At 41.0% G+C, this 15,655-nt stretch overlaps 1 protein-coding gene across 7 annotated transcripts in view; it reads right to left on the bottom strand.

The window, feature by feature from the left end:
- nek1 (NIMA-related kinase 1) overlaps nucleotides 1-15,655 on the bottom strand; it is a 167,102-nt gene that overhangs the window by 117,591 nt on the left and 33,856 nt on the right. For all 7 annotated transcript variants that reach the window (XM_043703514.2, XM_043703532.2, XM_087974056.1 and 4 more), the window contains exons 9-11: nucleotides 11,220-11,420; nucleotides 5,198-5,267; nucleotides 3,913-4,058 (exon numbers count right to left, since the gene is read on the bottom strand). In XM_043703514.2, coding sequence (XP_043559449.2) covers nucleotides 3,913-4,058; nucleotides 5,198-5,267; nucleotides 11,220-11,420 — 417 coding nt within the window. The remainder of the gene's footprint in view (nucleotides 1-3,912; nucleotides 4,059-5,197; nucleotides 5,268-11,219; nucleotides 11,421-15,655) is intronic.

Genomic DNA, 15,655 nt, shown 5'->3' with positions numbered 1-15,655 from the left:
CTGCTCTGAGTTTTATAAATGACTTGGATGAGGAAGTGGAAGGGTGGGTTAGGAAGTTTGCCAATGACACAAAGATTGGTGGAGTTGTGGAGATGAGTTGACACAAAGATTGGTGGAGTTGACCACTATCACCAAAATCCTCTCCCACTGAGATCTGACACCTGGCATGACACCTGGCAAGCACCGAATCCAAAATGGCCTCCCCTCTAGTGTTGAGGCGGTTGTAGTTTGCAACAGGACATGGACAGGATGCAGACCTGAGCTGATAAGTAGCAGATGGAGTTCAACCTGGAAAAATGTGAAGTCATTCACTTTGGAAGGTCACATTTTGAATGCAGAATACAGGATTAAAAGCAGGATTCTTGGCAGTGAGGAGAGAGGACACGTCAAAGTTGCCACCCAAGTTGACACAGTTGTTAAGAAGGCCTATGGTGTGTTGGCTTTCTTTAGTAGGGGGACTGAGTTTAAGAGCCACGAGGTTATGCTGCAGCACTGGATACTTGTTTAGACCACACTTGGAATATTGTGTTCCATTCTGATCGCCTCATTATAGGAAGGATGTGGAAGCTTTAGACAAGTGCAGAGGAGATTTACCAGGATGATGCTTGGACTGAAGGTCATGTCTTAAGGTTGAGGGAGCTCAGGCTTTTCTAACTGGAGCAAAGAAGGATGAGAGGTGATTTGACAGACATGTCCAAGATGTTAAGAGGCACAGATAGAGTGGATAGGCAGACTTTTCCCCCCCATGGAGAAAATATCTATCACAAGGGGACATAATTTTAAAGGTGATTGGAGAAAAGTTTAAGAGAAATGTCAGAGGTAGGTTCTTTTGGTTGCATGGAATGCACTGCCGACAGTGGTACTACATCCAGACATTTAGGGACATTTATATGACTCTTGGATAGGCACATGGAAGATAGGATAAATAAAGGGTATGTAGGTTAGTCTGATCATAAAGTAGGAGAAAAGGTCGGCACAACATCGAGTGCCGAAGGGCCTGGACTGCACTATACAGTACTATATACAAAATAAAAGTCAGTTTTAAATTTTCTTTTAAAGAAAGAGATAACGTTTCAGAAATAAATATTTATTTTGACCTTTATCTATCTTTCTTTTTAATGTCTGCTTCCAAAAGACATCCCACCGGTCAGCCGGGTTACTGAAGTTGAAAGACAAGATTAGATTAGATTAGATTACAGTGTGGAAACAGGCCCTTCGGCCCAACAAGTCCACACCGACCCGCCGAAGCGAAACCCACCCATACCCCTACATTTACCCCTTACCTAACACTACGGGCAATTTAGCATGGCCAATTCACCTGACCCTGCACATCTTTTGGACTGTGGGAGGAAACCGGAGCACCCGGAGGAAACCCACGCAGACACGGGGAGAACGTGCAAACTCCACACAGTCAGTCGCCTGAGGCGGGAATTGAACCTGTGAGGCAGCTGTGAGGCAGCAGTGCTAACCACTGTGCCACCGTGCCGCCCACCGAAGTTGAAAGACAAGTACTCTCACAAAAAAAAATTCTCCTATTTAATGATTCTTCACTGACTTAGTTTCATCTCTCAACTTGTTTACTGAATAAATCCCTCATCCACAAATCAAAACTGGGCATTTTGAAAATGTCTGTCACAGAATAAAAAGTCAAAGCAGAACTAATCCAATCCAAACTTACAAAAGACATTTTTAGAAAATCTTTTCAATTATCATCTCATGTCAAGGAATGACTTTTGGATAAAACGGTTATGCAAATATTGCACATTACAACTTGTGCATTAACCATTTCTGTAATGTTTGCAGTAGTTGTTTTTGCAGAAGTCCTTCTTTTTGTATTCTTGGATGATTAACTCGATGACTAGCCATTAACAAAGGATGGCAGGACTTACTATCTGCAGTCCTCATCCCCCTTCACTGGCACTCATGCACAGCTAGAAAATTATGCAGATGTATCTTCTCCACCACCACTCCCATGTGCGAGGGAGCTGTTCTTTTATATAATTTCTGCTTTATAAAATTCATAAGCAAAGGTACAAGCTTATTCTAACATAAGTTTGACAGCAATAAACAATAGCCTTATAATAACATGGATATGTGGATAGCAAGCAGACGGATGCTTATTCACTTGTTGCAAAACATCCATAAATATGGATAGGGCAAAATACTGATGCAACTGAAGAGAATAAATTCATCAATGGGAAGCTTATCAAATAATGAGTTGGAGCAGTTTTTTAATGCTATAATGCATTCTGTAGAGTTACACCAGCTGCCTTAATATTTGTTAAGCAAAGCTACCTCTCCAAAACAGGTGGATACTAAAAATAAAGATCAGCACAGATTTGTCTGAAAAGAAAAACTTAACTATGTCACAGGAACCGAAACAAAAGGCACATATTTGGTTGTTGAGACACATTTTACCAATTTCTTTGCAAATTCGCGCATTAGAATTCTCCTAGATCATGCAACGTTTAATATTACGGTTTCTAACACATTGAGACCAATGAGATGGGATGTTAGCTGACATGTTTTTAAAATGTGAATTTACTACATTACATCAGAGTATTTTAGTTAACATTGCTGAAAGTAAACACTGTCCATCATTTCATGACAGTACTGCCTCTTTACAAGACCAATCCAAATCTCATTCAACTTTCTTATTTTCTTTCCACAACATTGTATCGTCATTTGATTTAAATATTCCTCCATCCTTAAAAGATGTATTGGCCATTGTTCCTCTGGTGAACCATTCCACATTCTAAAACATATCTCTCGATCCTCCTGCTAATTCCAAATTGATACAGCTCAGTACTGAAACCGAACTAGATGAAAGTAATTTTCCAAAATCATCAGAACTTTCCAGTACAAGTTGCAACTTTTTCACTTTTACTGTCCCTTTAAAGAGACAGTAGCATTCTATGTGATATTGCATATTCTCTGGTGCAGTTGGCATATTTTGTTGATTGAGTTTGAGTGATATTTTACATTTGCTGCAATCACTGGATTAAAGCTGCTCTGGCCATTTTCACAAACACGAATACAAGCAAGAGGAGTTAAAGAGCTGAAAATGTGTTGCTGGAAAAGCGCAGCAGGTCAGGCAGCATCCAAGGAGCAAGAGAATCGACATTTCGGGCATGAGCCCTTCAGGAATTCTCCTGCTCCTTGGATGCTGCCTGACCTGCTGTGCTTTTCCAGCAACACATTTTCAGCTCTGATCTCCAGCATCTGCAGTCCTCACTTTCTCCGAGAAGAGTTAAACTCAAGCATCTTTATAAATTTAAATGTGAACGGTAAATTCCATTTTGATTTTTCATGCATTTATAATTCATGAGAGAAATGGTTTTATATTTTTGAACTATCACTGCTGAGATATTGGAATGTCTGTGTGTTATTTATAGTATTATATGTTAGAACACATTTCTTTAAAAATATATTGCATAGAGTTCAGAATCCATCTGCTCTGCAAGATTGAATCACAGCTACATACGATCACTGCACTACAAAAAGATGCTAACAAAAGGGTCAAAGCTTTCACAGAAGAAATACTGCTGGAAAAAAGGGGCAGGAAAACAAACACAACATTACATCAACAGACATGTTGAAAGTCTGGTGACATGCTTAACTCCACAAAGCAAAGTTGGCTCAACCATCCAGTTCAAAATTACAATTTTAAAAAGCCTGTCCATTATAAACCAAAGCAATACTTTCAAAATGTTGTACATAGAACTCAAGTCATCAGTAACACAAAGTGCACTAAAAGTTTCCAAACCAATAAAGCTCATCATAAACAGGGGTGAAAATAAAATGCAACAGCTGACAGAAATATCAAGCTACAACACTTGAACAGGAATGAGAAAGATTTACTTGGCTCCAGAATAGATCCACATCTGTTAACATGACATTATTGCATCTCACCTGTTTATATTTCAGTGGTTTCTTATCAGAAATCTTTTTAGCTGCCTCTGCAGATTTTACAGTCAATGGCACTCTGTATTTGGCGGCTGGTTTGGTGATTTTCTGTGCAGGTCCTGCAGATCCAGAGACTGGACCTGGTCTTTTTACTGCCAAGGTAAGGAAAATTTGATGAATGATTTCTGGTCAACCTGATGCTCTGAATCTTCTGCAAGCAATCCTCAATTGAATTTCTCTGGTGATTGTCAGCACATCGGAGAGTGTTGGTTTCATTCCTGGGTCTACGTGCAGTTCCTAAATTGTAGGTGTAGGTGTGGGAGGCAAAGTCACCATTATTTCCCATTGCTAGTTGTCTTCATGAAGGTACAAATGGGTTCAGCTTAACCAGAGCACTGTCAGAGCAAATTAATTGGACTTGTTGCCCTGCAGAACATTGTCAGCAAAGTACTACTACTACTACTACTACTACTACGAAGGAATCAGTTATGAAATTTAAGATTGTTTACCTGATATTTTGTCATATTCCAGGAAAAAAGATTGCTGGTCAGCAACCTGATGGCTGGATTTGACGTTCACCCTTTACATCAGCTGCATACCCTGGTTATAGTGTGACCGAATGCATGCATGGCTGCAAGCTCACTTCATTAGCTTTTTCTTGCCTCACACCACAGAAGAGAGAGTAGAAAATTACGGACCATGCTGACTTGGACACGCAACAGCCACTCAATGTGCTGAAATGTACCCAACACCAATATTGTTAGTGTCAGCACAAGACATTCAGCAGTTCGAAGAGAAGCCCCAGTACCTTGTCAGGGCATGTGAAACGGTAATAAATGTGATCTTATTGGTGCTGCGAACAGATTTTTATGATCCAAAGGCTGCTCCAATTTCAAACTAGAAGACACAGTTACAGAATAAGGGGTCACATTTGAAACGGAAATGCAAAGGAATTCCCAGTATTAGAACCCTCGCTGATTTTTTTTCATCATTTTTTTTCTTTTATCAGTTTTGGTTTGGAGCTGAAGATTACTAGGGACTTTTGGAACAGTTTGTGGTAAGAGGCAATGAATAGACCAAACATTGGCTGGGAGGCCTGACCTGGAGGCTAATTGCAGGACGTTTCTTAATTAACTGATTCCTACAGCGACAGTGATCACTGGAACATGGGAGATCTTATTATCCTTTAGCACAGATTAGAATAGTTTAAAGTTCACAAATGTTTTAAAATAAAACTTGTTTTTAAACAGATAGCCTATGACAATGAGTTAAAAGTAAAAAAGTTTCTTACCTGCTGCACTGGGGATAACTGGTTTTGGAGCATGATGTGGAACTGTATGACCAAATTCTTCAACAATGAGCTAGAAATGGAAATATCAGGCCGGGAAGATAAAGAATTACCATTCTGTTTTTCTTGCTTCTCTTCACACACTGCAATTCATTATCCCCCTCAAGTATTTGAAAATTTTCCCTGTATCTTTTCAACAATTGTCCTCGTTTATTCATTTTTGTTCCCTGAATTTGTATTCACTGAGCTATATGAACAATGTACACTTCTTGTGGAACACTGCAGAATACTTTCTGCTTTGCATGTGTCACAGTACTTACCGATACAGATTTTAGCATCCTATATACTGTCCTTCCTACTTTGAAGTCAAGTCACCAGTGAGAAAGGTCAGTCAGTGTCAGAATCCTTGCTTATCCTCAGGTTAGGAATATAGGAACAGGAGTACAGCCATTTAGCCCAAGCTTGTTCTAGCATTTAATGATATCATGATTGATCTGTCATGTATAATACCCAGTTTGACTCCATTGTCTTTCAAATGTGACAGTTGATTTTTGTCAACCTAACAGAGCAAGTAATTAACAGAGCAAGTACCAACTGCCATTTGTGCATGACTGTTCCAAACTTCTGCCCACTGTTTGTGAACATAATTGTCTAATTTCCCTTCTTTTTAGCTTGCAGAAATATGATTTCCACCCTTTTTGATCCCCCTTATATCTTAAAAGATTTCAATCACATAGTTTATAATTTTCAAGGAATAAAATCCTCAATTATGTCCAATGAAATTGAGGTAGGGTATGGGAAGAGACAAAGGTAGGGAAGATAAAGACATGCTGGGTTGCACTCAGTTCTTGAATTCAAAAGTCTTGAAAGCAGGCAAGGATTGTTACATAACCCTGACTTGTGAATGTTTTTCTACAAAACATAATTGACAGCAACGTGTATTGCATATCCTTGCTCTTTTTGTACCTCCTTCTGTTTTTTGGTGCTTTGCATATATTTTTTCAGTGCAATCTTGAATTTGAATAAAAATCAACATTGCACAATAAAGTTCAAAGAAAGGAAGTGCTTTGAGCCACTGCTATTCCTCATGTATTTATTCAACTCTCAAGAATGAGAAATACATAATCTGCATTCACAAAACACTTGGACAGCCTCAGGACAATCACAAAGTGCTTTGCAGGCAATGAAACACTGTTGAGTGTAGCCTTCATGATAATCAGGAGAAACATATCAGCAATTTCCATGCAGCAAAGATTCAGAAGCAGAAGTGAAACAAATACTCAAACAAGATGCATTTAGTCACATGAGCGAAGATAAATGTCAGTCAGGATTTCAGGAGAATTCCTTGCACAAGCCAGACAAAGCCAGTAGAATACAAAAGCAAAATATTATATATCCTGGAAACACAAAACATAAATAGAAAATGGTGAAACATTCAGTAGGTCATACAGCATTTGTGGATACAAAAAGACAGTTAATCCTTCAGGCCAATGACCTTTCATGGGAACTTGATGAAGTCACAGATGTAATAGCTTTAAGCTAAGTATAGAGGCAGGGCAAGTGTAGAGGATGGGAGAAAGAACAAATGGTTTGATAAGGTGGAAGACAGGAGAGATTAATTACATTAGGGATGATGGTCTAATTGCAAAAATTGATTTTTTTTAAGCTAAACGTTTCTCGTAATGTGTGCATTACTAGCTAGGTTAGTACTTCCTGCTCATCGCCAGCTGTCCTTGACGAAGTAATGCTAAATGGGGGTTTTGTGGTTGTTGTAGTAACCTTTGGGTACGCTCACTGTGCTTTTATGAAAGTAATACCTAATTGTTCACACAGTTGGATTCAGAAACTAAAGTTGAGAGAGAGTCGGTATCTTACCAAGGGAAGATATTTGGGGAAAAGGAAATTATGACGCTATCAGACAGGAGTTGGAAAGTACAGACTGGGAGCTATTGTTCCACAGAAAGTCTCCACATGTTTGCTGTGCCCTATTTAAGGAACAGTTGTTGCGAGTGATGCACAAATTTGTTGCTCTAAGACAGGTAAGAAGGGGCAAGATTAAAAGGAATCTTGGATGACGAGAACAGAGGAACTTCTCATCAAAAGGAAGAAGGCAGCTTACTTAAGGTGGAGGAAGCAAGGATCTAGCACAGCTTTAGAGGATTACAGGCTTGCTGGAAAGGAGCTCAGGAATGGACTGAGGAGAGCACGAAAAAAGCTTGGCAAGAAGGATTAGGGAGAACCCAAAGGCATTTTACTCATACGTGAAGAATAAGAAAATGAATGATCAGGGAGAAGGTAGGGCCAATCAGGGATAGCGTAGGGAACTTGTGCGTGGAGTCTGAGCAGATAGGGGAAGCCAGAAATGTGTTTTTTGCTTCAGTTTTCACCAAGGAAAGGGAACTTGTTGTAAATGAAAACTTAGAGGAGCTGGGATACAATCTTGACCAGATCAAGACTGATGAAGTTGATGTGCTAGAAATTTTGGAAAACATTAAAATTGATAAGTGTCCAGGGCCAGACCAGATTTATCCCAGGCTGCTCCAGGAAGCGAGAAAGGAGGTTGCTAAGCCGCTGGCGAGGATATTTGCTTCCTCACTCTCCACAGGAGTCGTACCGGAGGATTGGAAGGAGGCAAATGTTGTTCCTCTTTTCAAGGGTAATAGGGAAATCCCTGGCAATTACAGACCAGTCAGTCTTACGTCTGTGGTCAGCAAAGTTTTGGAAAGAATTCTGAGGGATAGGATTTATGACTATCTGACAAAGCATAGTATGATTAAAGGCAGTCTGCATGGCTTTGTGAGGGGCAGGTCATGCCTCACAAATCTTATTGAGTTCTTTGAGGAGGTGTCAAGACAGGTCGACAACGGTCGAGCTGTGGATGTGGTGTATATGGACTTCAGCAAGGCATTTGATAGGGTTCCCAAGGGAGGCTCATTCATAAAGTCAGGAAGTATGGGATACAGGGAGATTTGGCTATCTGGATTCAGAACTGGCTGGCTGACAGAAGGCAGAGAGTGGTTGTAGATGGAAAGTATTCTGCCTGGAGGTCAGTGTTGAGTGGGGTCCTGCAGGGCTCTGTTCTTGGGCCTCCGCTCTTTGTAGTTTTTATAAATGACTTGGATGAGGAGGTTGAGGGGTGGGTTAGTAAATTTGCAGAAGACACAAAGATTGGAGGTGTCGTCGATAGTATAGGGGGCTACTGCACGCTGTAGTGCAATATAGACAGGATGTAGAGCTGGGCTGAGAAATGGCAGATGGAGTTCAACCTGGATAAATGCAAAGTGATGCATTTTGGAAGGTCGAACTCGAATGCTGAATATAGGATTAAAGACAGGATTCTTGGCAGTGTGGAGGAACAGAGGCATCTGGGTGTGCAAGTACATAGATCCCTCAAAGTTGTCATCCAAGTGGATAGGGTTGTTAAGAAAGCATATGGTGTTTTGGCTTTCATTAACAGGGGATCGAATTTAAGAGCTGCAAGGTTTTGCTGCAGCTCTACAAGCCCTTGGTGAGACCACACTTGGATATTGTGTCCAGTTCTGGTCACCCTACTATAGGAAAGATACAGAGGCTTTGGAGAGGGTGCAAAGAAGGTTTACCAGGATGCTGCCTGACTGGAGGACTTGCCTTATGAAGAAAGGTTGAATAAGCTCAGACTTTTCTCTCTGGAGAGAAAGAAGAAGAAGAGCGGAGACCTGATCGAGGTGTACAAAATAATGAGAGGAATAGATAGAGTCAATAGCCAAAGACTTTTCCCCAGGGCAGGATTGACTGGTACGAGAAGTCATAGTTTGAAGATATTAGGAGAAAGGTATAAAGGAGACGTCAGAGGTAGGTTCTTTTTGCAGAGTTGTGAATGCATGGAATGCGTTGCCAGCTGTGGTGGTGGAAGCAGAGGCATTGGGGACGTTTAAGCGACTGCTGGACGTGCACATGGACAGCAGTGAGTTGAGGAGTACATAGGTTAAGTTACTATATTTTACATTAGGATTAAAATCTCGGTACAACATTGTGGGCCAAAGGGCCTGCTCTGTGCTGTACTTTTCTATGTTCCATAACGGCAATGCCACTGGACGAGTAAACCAAAAGCCCATGACTAATGGTCAAGGAACATGGAATCCCAAGCTGCAGATGGTGATAGCTAACTTCAATAAACATCTGGGATTGAAAGGTAGTCTAATAGTGATCAAGTAGCAACTGCCAATTGTCATAAAAACACATCTGGCTCACTAATGTCTTTCACAGAAGAAAATCTGGCATCATTACCTGGTCCACCCTACTGTAGTGCTTTTGATGTTTAACTGTCATCTGGGTTATTAGAAACCAACAATACATGCTGTCCTACTCAGTGGTGAGCACATCCCATGAATAAACAAAAAAGAAATTTAGCCTCCCTAATTATTTGTAACACCTGCATGTTACCCTTCAAGTAATTTGTTAACAAGGGCCACCAGGTATTTGTACAACTACACTTGCTGCAGACTTAGCATTTAAGAAGTACTCAACACATATGCTCCTCCTATTCCATATTTCTACACATTATGTTCCAATTGCCATTTTCTTCTAGCACAGTGTCTTCTTTCTAGTGTCATCTAGAAAATATTACATTTGGTTCCCACATCCAAACGACTGATTATATCCTGCATAGCTGGGGTGCCAAGTAGTAATCCTTGTGGTCTTCCAATTAGTCAGTCTACCAACATGAATATGACCCACTTATTCCTACTTCCTGCCTATTCACTAATCCTTTATTCATGTCAATAAGTTACCTGCTACTCTATGCGCTTAAATTTTGTTACCTAACCTCTTCATGTTTTGTAAATCCAAATCCAACATGCAAAGATAATAGGTCTGTAATTCTGTTTTTTTTTCCCTCACTTCCATCTTAAATAGTGGGTAACACTTAGCACTTCTAACCCACATAAATCATTCCAGAATCTGTAGAATTTTGGACGATGAGCACTAATGCATCCAGTATCTCTACAGCCATCTCCTTCACTCTCGAATTATGACCATTAGGACTTGGGGAATTATCAACTTTCAGCCTCATTAATTTTTCCAGTACAATCTTCTTATAAAAGCTAAATTTTCTTCAACTCTTCATTCGGTCAATCCATTTGAATCTCCAGTTGCCGGAAATTTCTACTATCTTCCTCAGAGCAAACAGAGGCAAAGTAATCATTTAGCTTCTCGGTCATTTCTCCAGTCAGCTGTATAAATTCTCCTGACTCTGCCTGTAACTGATCCATATTTATTTTGGCAAATATTTACTCTAACATAACTAAATAAACTTTTACAAACTGTTTTTATAATTTGTGCTAATTCACATTCACATTGAATTCTTTGTCTCTATCAATTTCTTGATCTTCCTGTGCTGTATTCTAAAACCCTCCCAATTCTTGTGTTTCTGGCAACTTCGTTGACGCTTTCTTCTGACCTTATATAATTTTCAACTTCTTTATCATTCCAGCCACAGTTCTTCAAGCCAAGGCATAAAAGTGCATGCCTAACCTCTACCCACTAGTTGTGAAAATGAACAAAAACGGGGGAAAAGAATTATGGAAAATACACAAATGGTCTTCCAAATTACCACTGTCTATCTGCAAAGGAAACATTCCAAGACATGAACTGAGCACTAAATTTCTCCCACACACTGGGTACCCAAAGACATATCTTCTGTCATGTAACATGTGGCAATGCAACTATTTTTCAACAACAAAGCTTTCGAAAATAGGTGCTCCGGTTTCCTCCCACAGTTTAAATATGTGCAGGTTAGGTGGATTGGCTATGCTAAGTTGCTCAGTGTCCAGGGATCTAAACACTAGATGGATTAGCCATAGGAAATGCAGAGTTACAGGGTTGCAGTCGGGCGGTGGGTCTGGGTGGAAGCTCTTCAGAAGGTTAGTATGGACCGAATGGGTGGAATGGCTGCCTCCATACTGTAGGAATTCTATGATAAAAACTGGGCCTTATTTATCATTTCTACAGTCAATATATTAAAAAAATTGGAAAACACAATACTCACATCCACTGAAAGTAACTTGTCAATTCTTCTAGCTAGAAATGGCTTCTTCAGTATGGAGCTTACTGAAGGTCTATCCCTTGGATTTCTTTTAAACAACTGTGACATTAAGTTACGCAGATCATAGGTATAATGAACAGACACGGGTGGGTAAGATCCACGGATTATCTTCAGTACTAAGTTTTTCATGTTACCGGCTTCAAACTGCATTTAAAGAAGAGTGGAGGTTAAGTCAATTATGACCCAACAAGAAAAAGTGTACCCACTTACATAGACAGCTTAAATTCATCTGTACTACAAAAAAAAAATTGAACAAAAATATAAAAACAGCACTTTTCTTTAAAAACCCATTCAAAAGCAGTTTAAAAATCAGCAATTTGAAGTCACCATAAAAATCACAAATATATTCTGTGAATAACTCTCTAAACCCATAACTCTGTTATATGATTAGTTAATAAAAGCAAAGGAAATTCACATGAGAAAATAATACCACTGAATCATATAAACCAATAGCTCGAGGTAGGACAAAGGGAAGGATGGACCTGATTGAATTAAATCAAAACCAATGTTATTACAATGCTAAGGTTCAGGAGTACACAGTAAAAACATAGGAACAAGGAGCAAGAGTAGTCATTCAGCCCTCTGAGCTATTCAGTATGGCTATGGCTGATACTTCAATGCTGATATTCCATTTTCTCCCCAAATGTCTTTCAAATCTAAAAATGTATCAATTTCTTTCTTGAACATATTGTGACTGTCTCCACAGTATACAGTACTTTTCAGTGTCAATGCTTATGGTACAAGACAAGACATCTTTCTTGGCAGCAGGTTTTAGGAAAAAGATGCTAAAACACAAACTAGGTCACAGAAGCATGCAGCGGATAAGGAAAAGGATGCAGCACAAAAGAACATCACAGTCCGAATCTATGCAGCATAGCATTATGACTGTAGGAAAAACCAATATTCAACCTGCATCATTTGACTTGAATACCAGATACCATGGAAGAAATAAAACCGGTCTCAGAAAAAGGACACCACTGACCCAAATTGGCCACAGTGATTATGTGACAAACCCAGGCAACCCACGTCGAATATGCAAAACTAGCTGACTCTGCATTAACTTTTTATTTAAAAGGCACCAAAACTCAGTGAAACAACAAGAAATTCGCAACTCTTGTTTTACTCACGTTTGCAATGGTAACCACATATTAAGAGATGATCCACTGCCGACAACGTGAAACAAAACAATGACAGAGACCAGAATCCTCAAAAGGAATAGCACATCAACAGCAGTCTTCAAGTTAAAAAAAGCAACACGGATTGATAACAGCAAGGATAATGGAAGCCCTTCATGCTCTCAATAGCAGACATCAGTGGTGAAAAAGCAACTTGCAAAAACATTGTTCATGGAGAACTCCAGAACAGCAAACAGTGCCACTATTAAAGAAATGGGACAGCTAAACCAGTTGGACTCATTCTTGCAACACAGGGGGCTCTTAGATCTGTAACTGCATCTGCCTTTATCATTGCGTCTACACTAGATATCCCTCTTTCATTCACAAGCACACTTTGTAAGCTCATTACCTGTATTAGTGAGGTTAGCAGGTAATAAAACTCCACTCTTTTTGGATGACTAAGACTTAAAATTGGCTCTCCATTTTTAATCCAGTGAACTAAATTTTAATTAAAGTCTGACAACTACATGTTAAAGAAAAATTGTTGCAACCAACCAAGAGTAAGTAACCAAAAGGGAATCTTAACCCCCTGCCCTCTCATTGTGTAACACTAAATTCAACAAGAAGATGCCAAGGACAGAGAACTATGAGGTTTAGGGATGGCACTATTCCCACAACTGCAGAAAAGACTAGAGAATATGTTGAAAGTCTTTAATAACAGTCAGTCAACAGTATTTGACTCAATGAACTTCCAGAGTATGTTGATGAGGCAAATTAAAACAAAATATATTTCCTTTCATGGGGGTTGGTGGAACAGGACACATTTAGCCACTGCAGCAGCTGTAGTTGTAACCATTGCATCTTTTAAGGTAAAAGTCAATCAATATTTCAAGTAGAGAAATGCACACATTACCAGAGGAAGAAAAAAAATTCAAGATGGTCATCTGCCTCGCAGGTACAAGGTCAACCGACCAACGAGATTCTCACCTCCCAACCCACCCCACCACCAGACCAGATACCCACTTGATCTCCCCTAAACATTACATTAATTACCTTACCACGTTTCACCCTAACATGCAGGCATTCTATAACTGGCACCCTACACTCTCCCTGCAGGCATCTTAACTTTTATTCATCTGGTATCTTAACTGCCTTCCAGCTTGCTCCCTATTTGGAATCCTGGCACCTTTCCTGGCTGACGCCATACCCATTACTTTTGGCATTGTACCTTGGAAACTCTACCACTTCTCTAGCTGCCACCCTTCCCTCCAAACATTTTGAGTCCTACTCTCAACCCTACCCCTCCCCAGTTGGCACCCTACCTACCAGTCACCTTACCCACCCAACCTTCCACCTTCCTCGCATCTCAAAAAAAAAACACACTTACTTTGTGTACTTATTGTTGAACAGCAGCTGTCAAAAGTGGCTGTCAAGAACTTTAAATTTCACAATACAGCACCTGACTGTCATTTCAAAACAAAAAAAAAAGGGTGGCATGGTTCTGCAGCCTCTAACAGTTCTGCATCCACAAAGAGCTGTCACAATGTTTGTGCATACTATGAATCTTCATTTTCTTTGCCTCAAAAATAAGTGCCAAAGAAGGTATTATTACATTTTTTTAAAAAAAAAACTAAACTTAAGCTGACAAAAATAAGTCTTTAAGCTGCTTGAAGTCAAATACATGGACTAAACCATTTAAATTACAGTGGCAAAGGGGGGACATTTACAAGGCATGTGCACAGTGTTGATGATATACAATAGCTTATCTATTTAGTGACCTTCAAGGCATTCTGCTAAAGTGGACCCATGGTTGAATATCTCAGAGTTCTCAAGCTGAAGTAGGATAGGTGGGAAGGAAGGAAAAGGAAGGAAAAGGAAGGAAAAGGAAGGAAAAGAAGGAAGAGAAGGAAGAGAAGGAAGAGAAGGAAGAGAAGGAAGAGAAGGAAAAGGAAGGAAGAGAAGGAAGAGAAGGAAAAGGAAGGAAAGAGAAGGAAAAGGAAGGAAAGAGAAGGAAAAGGAAGGAAAGAGAAGGAAAGAGAAGGAAAGAGAAGGAAAGAGAAGGAAAGAGAAGGAAAGAGAAGGAAAGAGAAGGAAAGAGAAGGAAAGAGAAGGAAAGAGAAGGAAAGAGAAGGAAAGAGAAGGGAAGAGAAGGGAAGAGAAGGGAAGAGAAGGGAAGAGAAGGGAAGAGAAGGGAAGAGAAGGGAAGAGAAGGGAAGAGAAGGGAAGAGAAGGGAAGAGAAGGGAAGAGAAGGGAAGAGAAGGGAAGAGAGGGAAGAGAGGGAAGAGAGGGAAGAGAGGGAAGAGAGGGAAGAGAGGGAAGAGAGGGAAGAGAGGGAGGAAGGGAGGAAGGACGGAAGGACGGAAGGACGGAAGGAGGGAAGGACGGAAGGAGGGAAGGAGGGAAGGAGGGAAGGAGGGAAGGAAGGAAGGAAGGAAGGAGGGAAGGAAGGAAGGAAGGAAGGAAGGAGGGAAGGAGGGAAGGAGGGAAGGAAGGAAGGAAGGAAGGAAGGAAGAGAAGGGAAGAGAGGGAAGAGAGGGAAGAGAGGGAAGAGAGGGAGGAAGGAAGGAAGGAAGGAAGGAAGGAAGGAAGGAAGGAAGGAAGGAAGGAAGGAAGGAAGGAAGGAAGGAAGGAAGGAAGGAAGGAAGGAAGGAAGGAAAGGAAGGAAGAAGGAAGAAGGAAGAAGAAAAAAGGAGAAGGAAGAAGAAAAAAGGAGAAGGAAGAAGAAAAAAGGAGAAGGAAGAAGGGAAGGGAGGGAAGGGAGGGAGGGAAGGGAGGGAAGGGAGGGAAGGGAGGGAGGGAGGGAAGGGAGGGAAGGGAGGGAAGGGAGGGAAGGGAGGGAAGGGAGGGAAGGGAGGGAGGGAAGGAAGGGAGGGAAGGAAGGGAGGGAAGGAAGGGAGGGAAGGAAGGGAGGGAAGGAAGGGAAGGAAGGGAGGGAAGGGAGGGAAGGGAGGGAAGGGAGGGAAGGGAGGGAAGGGAGGGAAGGGAGGGAAGGAAGGAAAGGGAGGGAAGGGAGGGAAGGGAGGGAAGGGAGGGAAGGGAGGGAAGGGAAGGGAGGGAAGGGAGGGAAGGGAGGGAGGGAAGGGGGAGAAGGGGGAGAAGGGGGAGAAGGGGGAGAAGGGGGAGAAGGGGGAGAAGGGGGAGAAGGGGGAGAAGGGGGAGAAGGGGGAGAAGGGAAGAACTGTAATCCATCCTTTCCAGTAGTATGGCCTAACAACTATAATGCACAGATAAAATCCTAATCTGTCCTTTCCTTTTTAGCATGA

The sequence above is a fragment of the Chiloscyllium plagiosum genome, unplaced genomic scaffold (assembly GCF_037043375.1).
Source record: "Chiloscyllium plagiosum isolate Xiang-an unplaced genomic scaffold, Cpla_swu_hap1 HiC_scaffold_2, whole genome shotgun sequence".
Taxonomy (NCBI): domain Eukaryota; kingdom Metazoa; phylum Chordata; class Chondrichthyes; order Orectolobiformes; family Hemiscylliidae; genus Chiloscyllium; species Chiloscyllium plagiosum.
The sequence above is the reverse complement of the archived record's forward strand: the minus strand, read 5'-3'. Positions and strand labels throughout refer to the sequence as shown.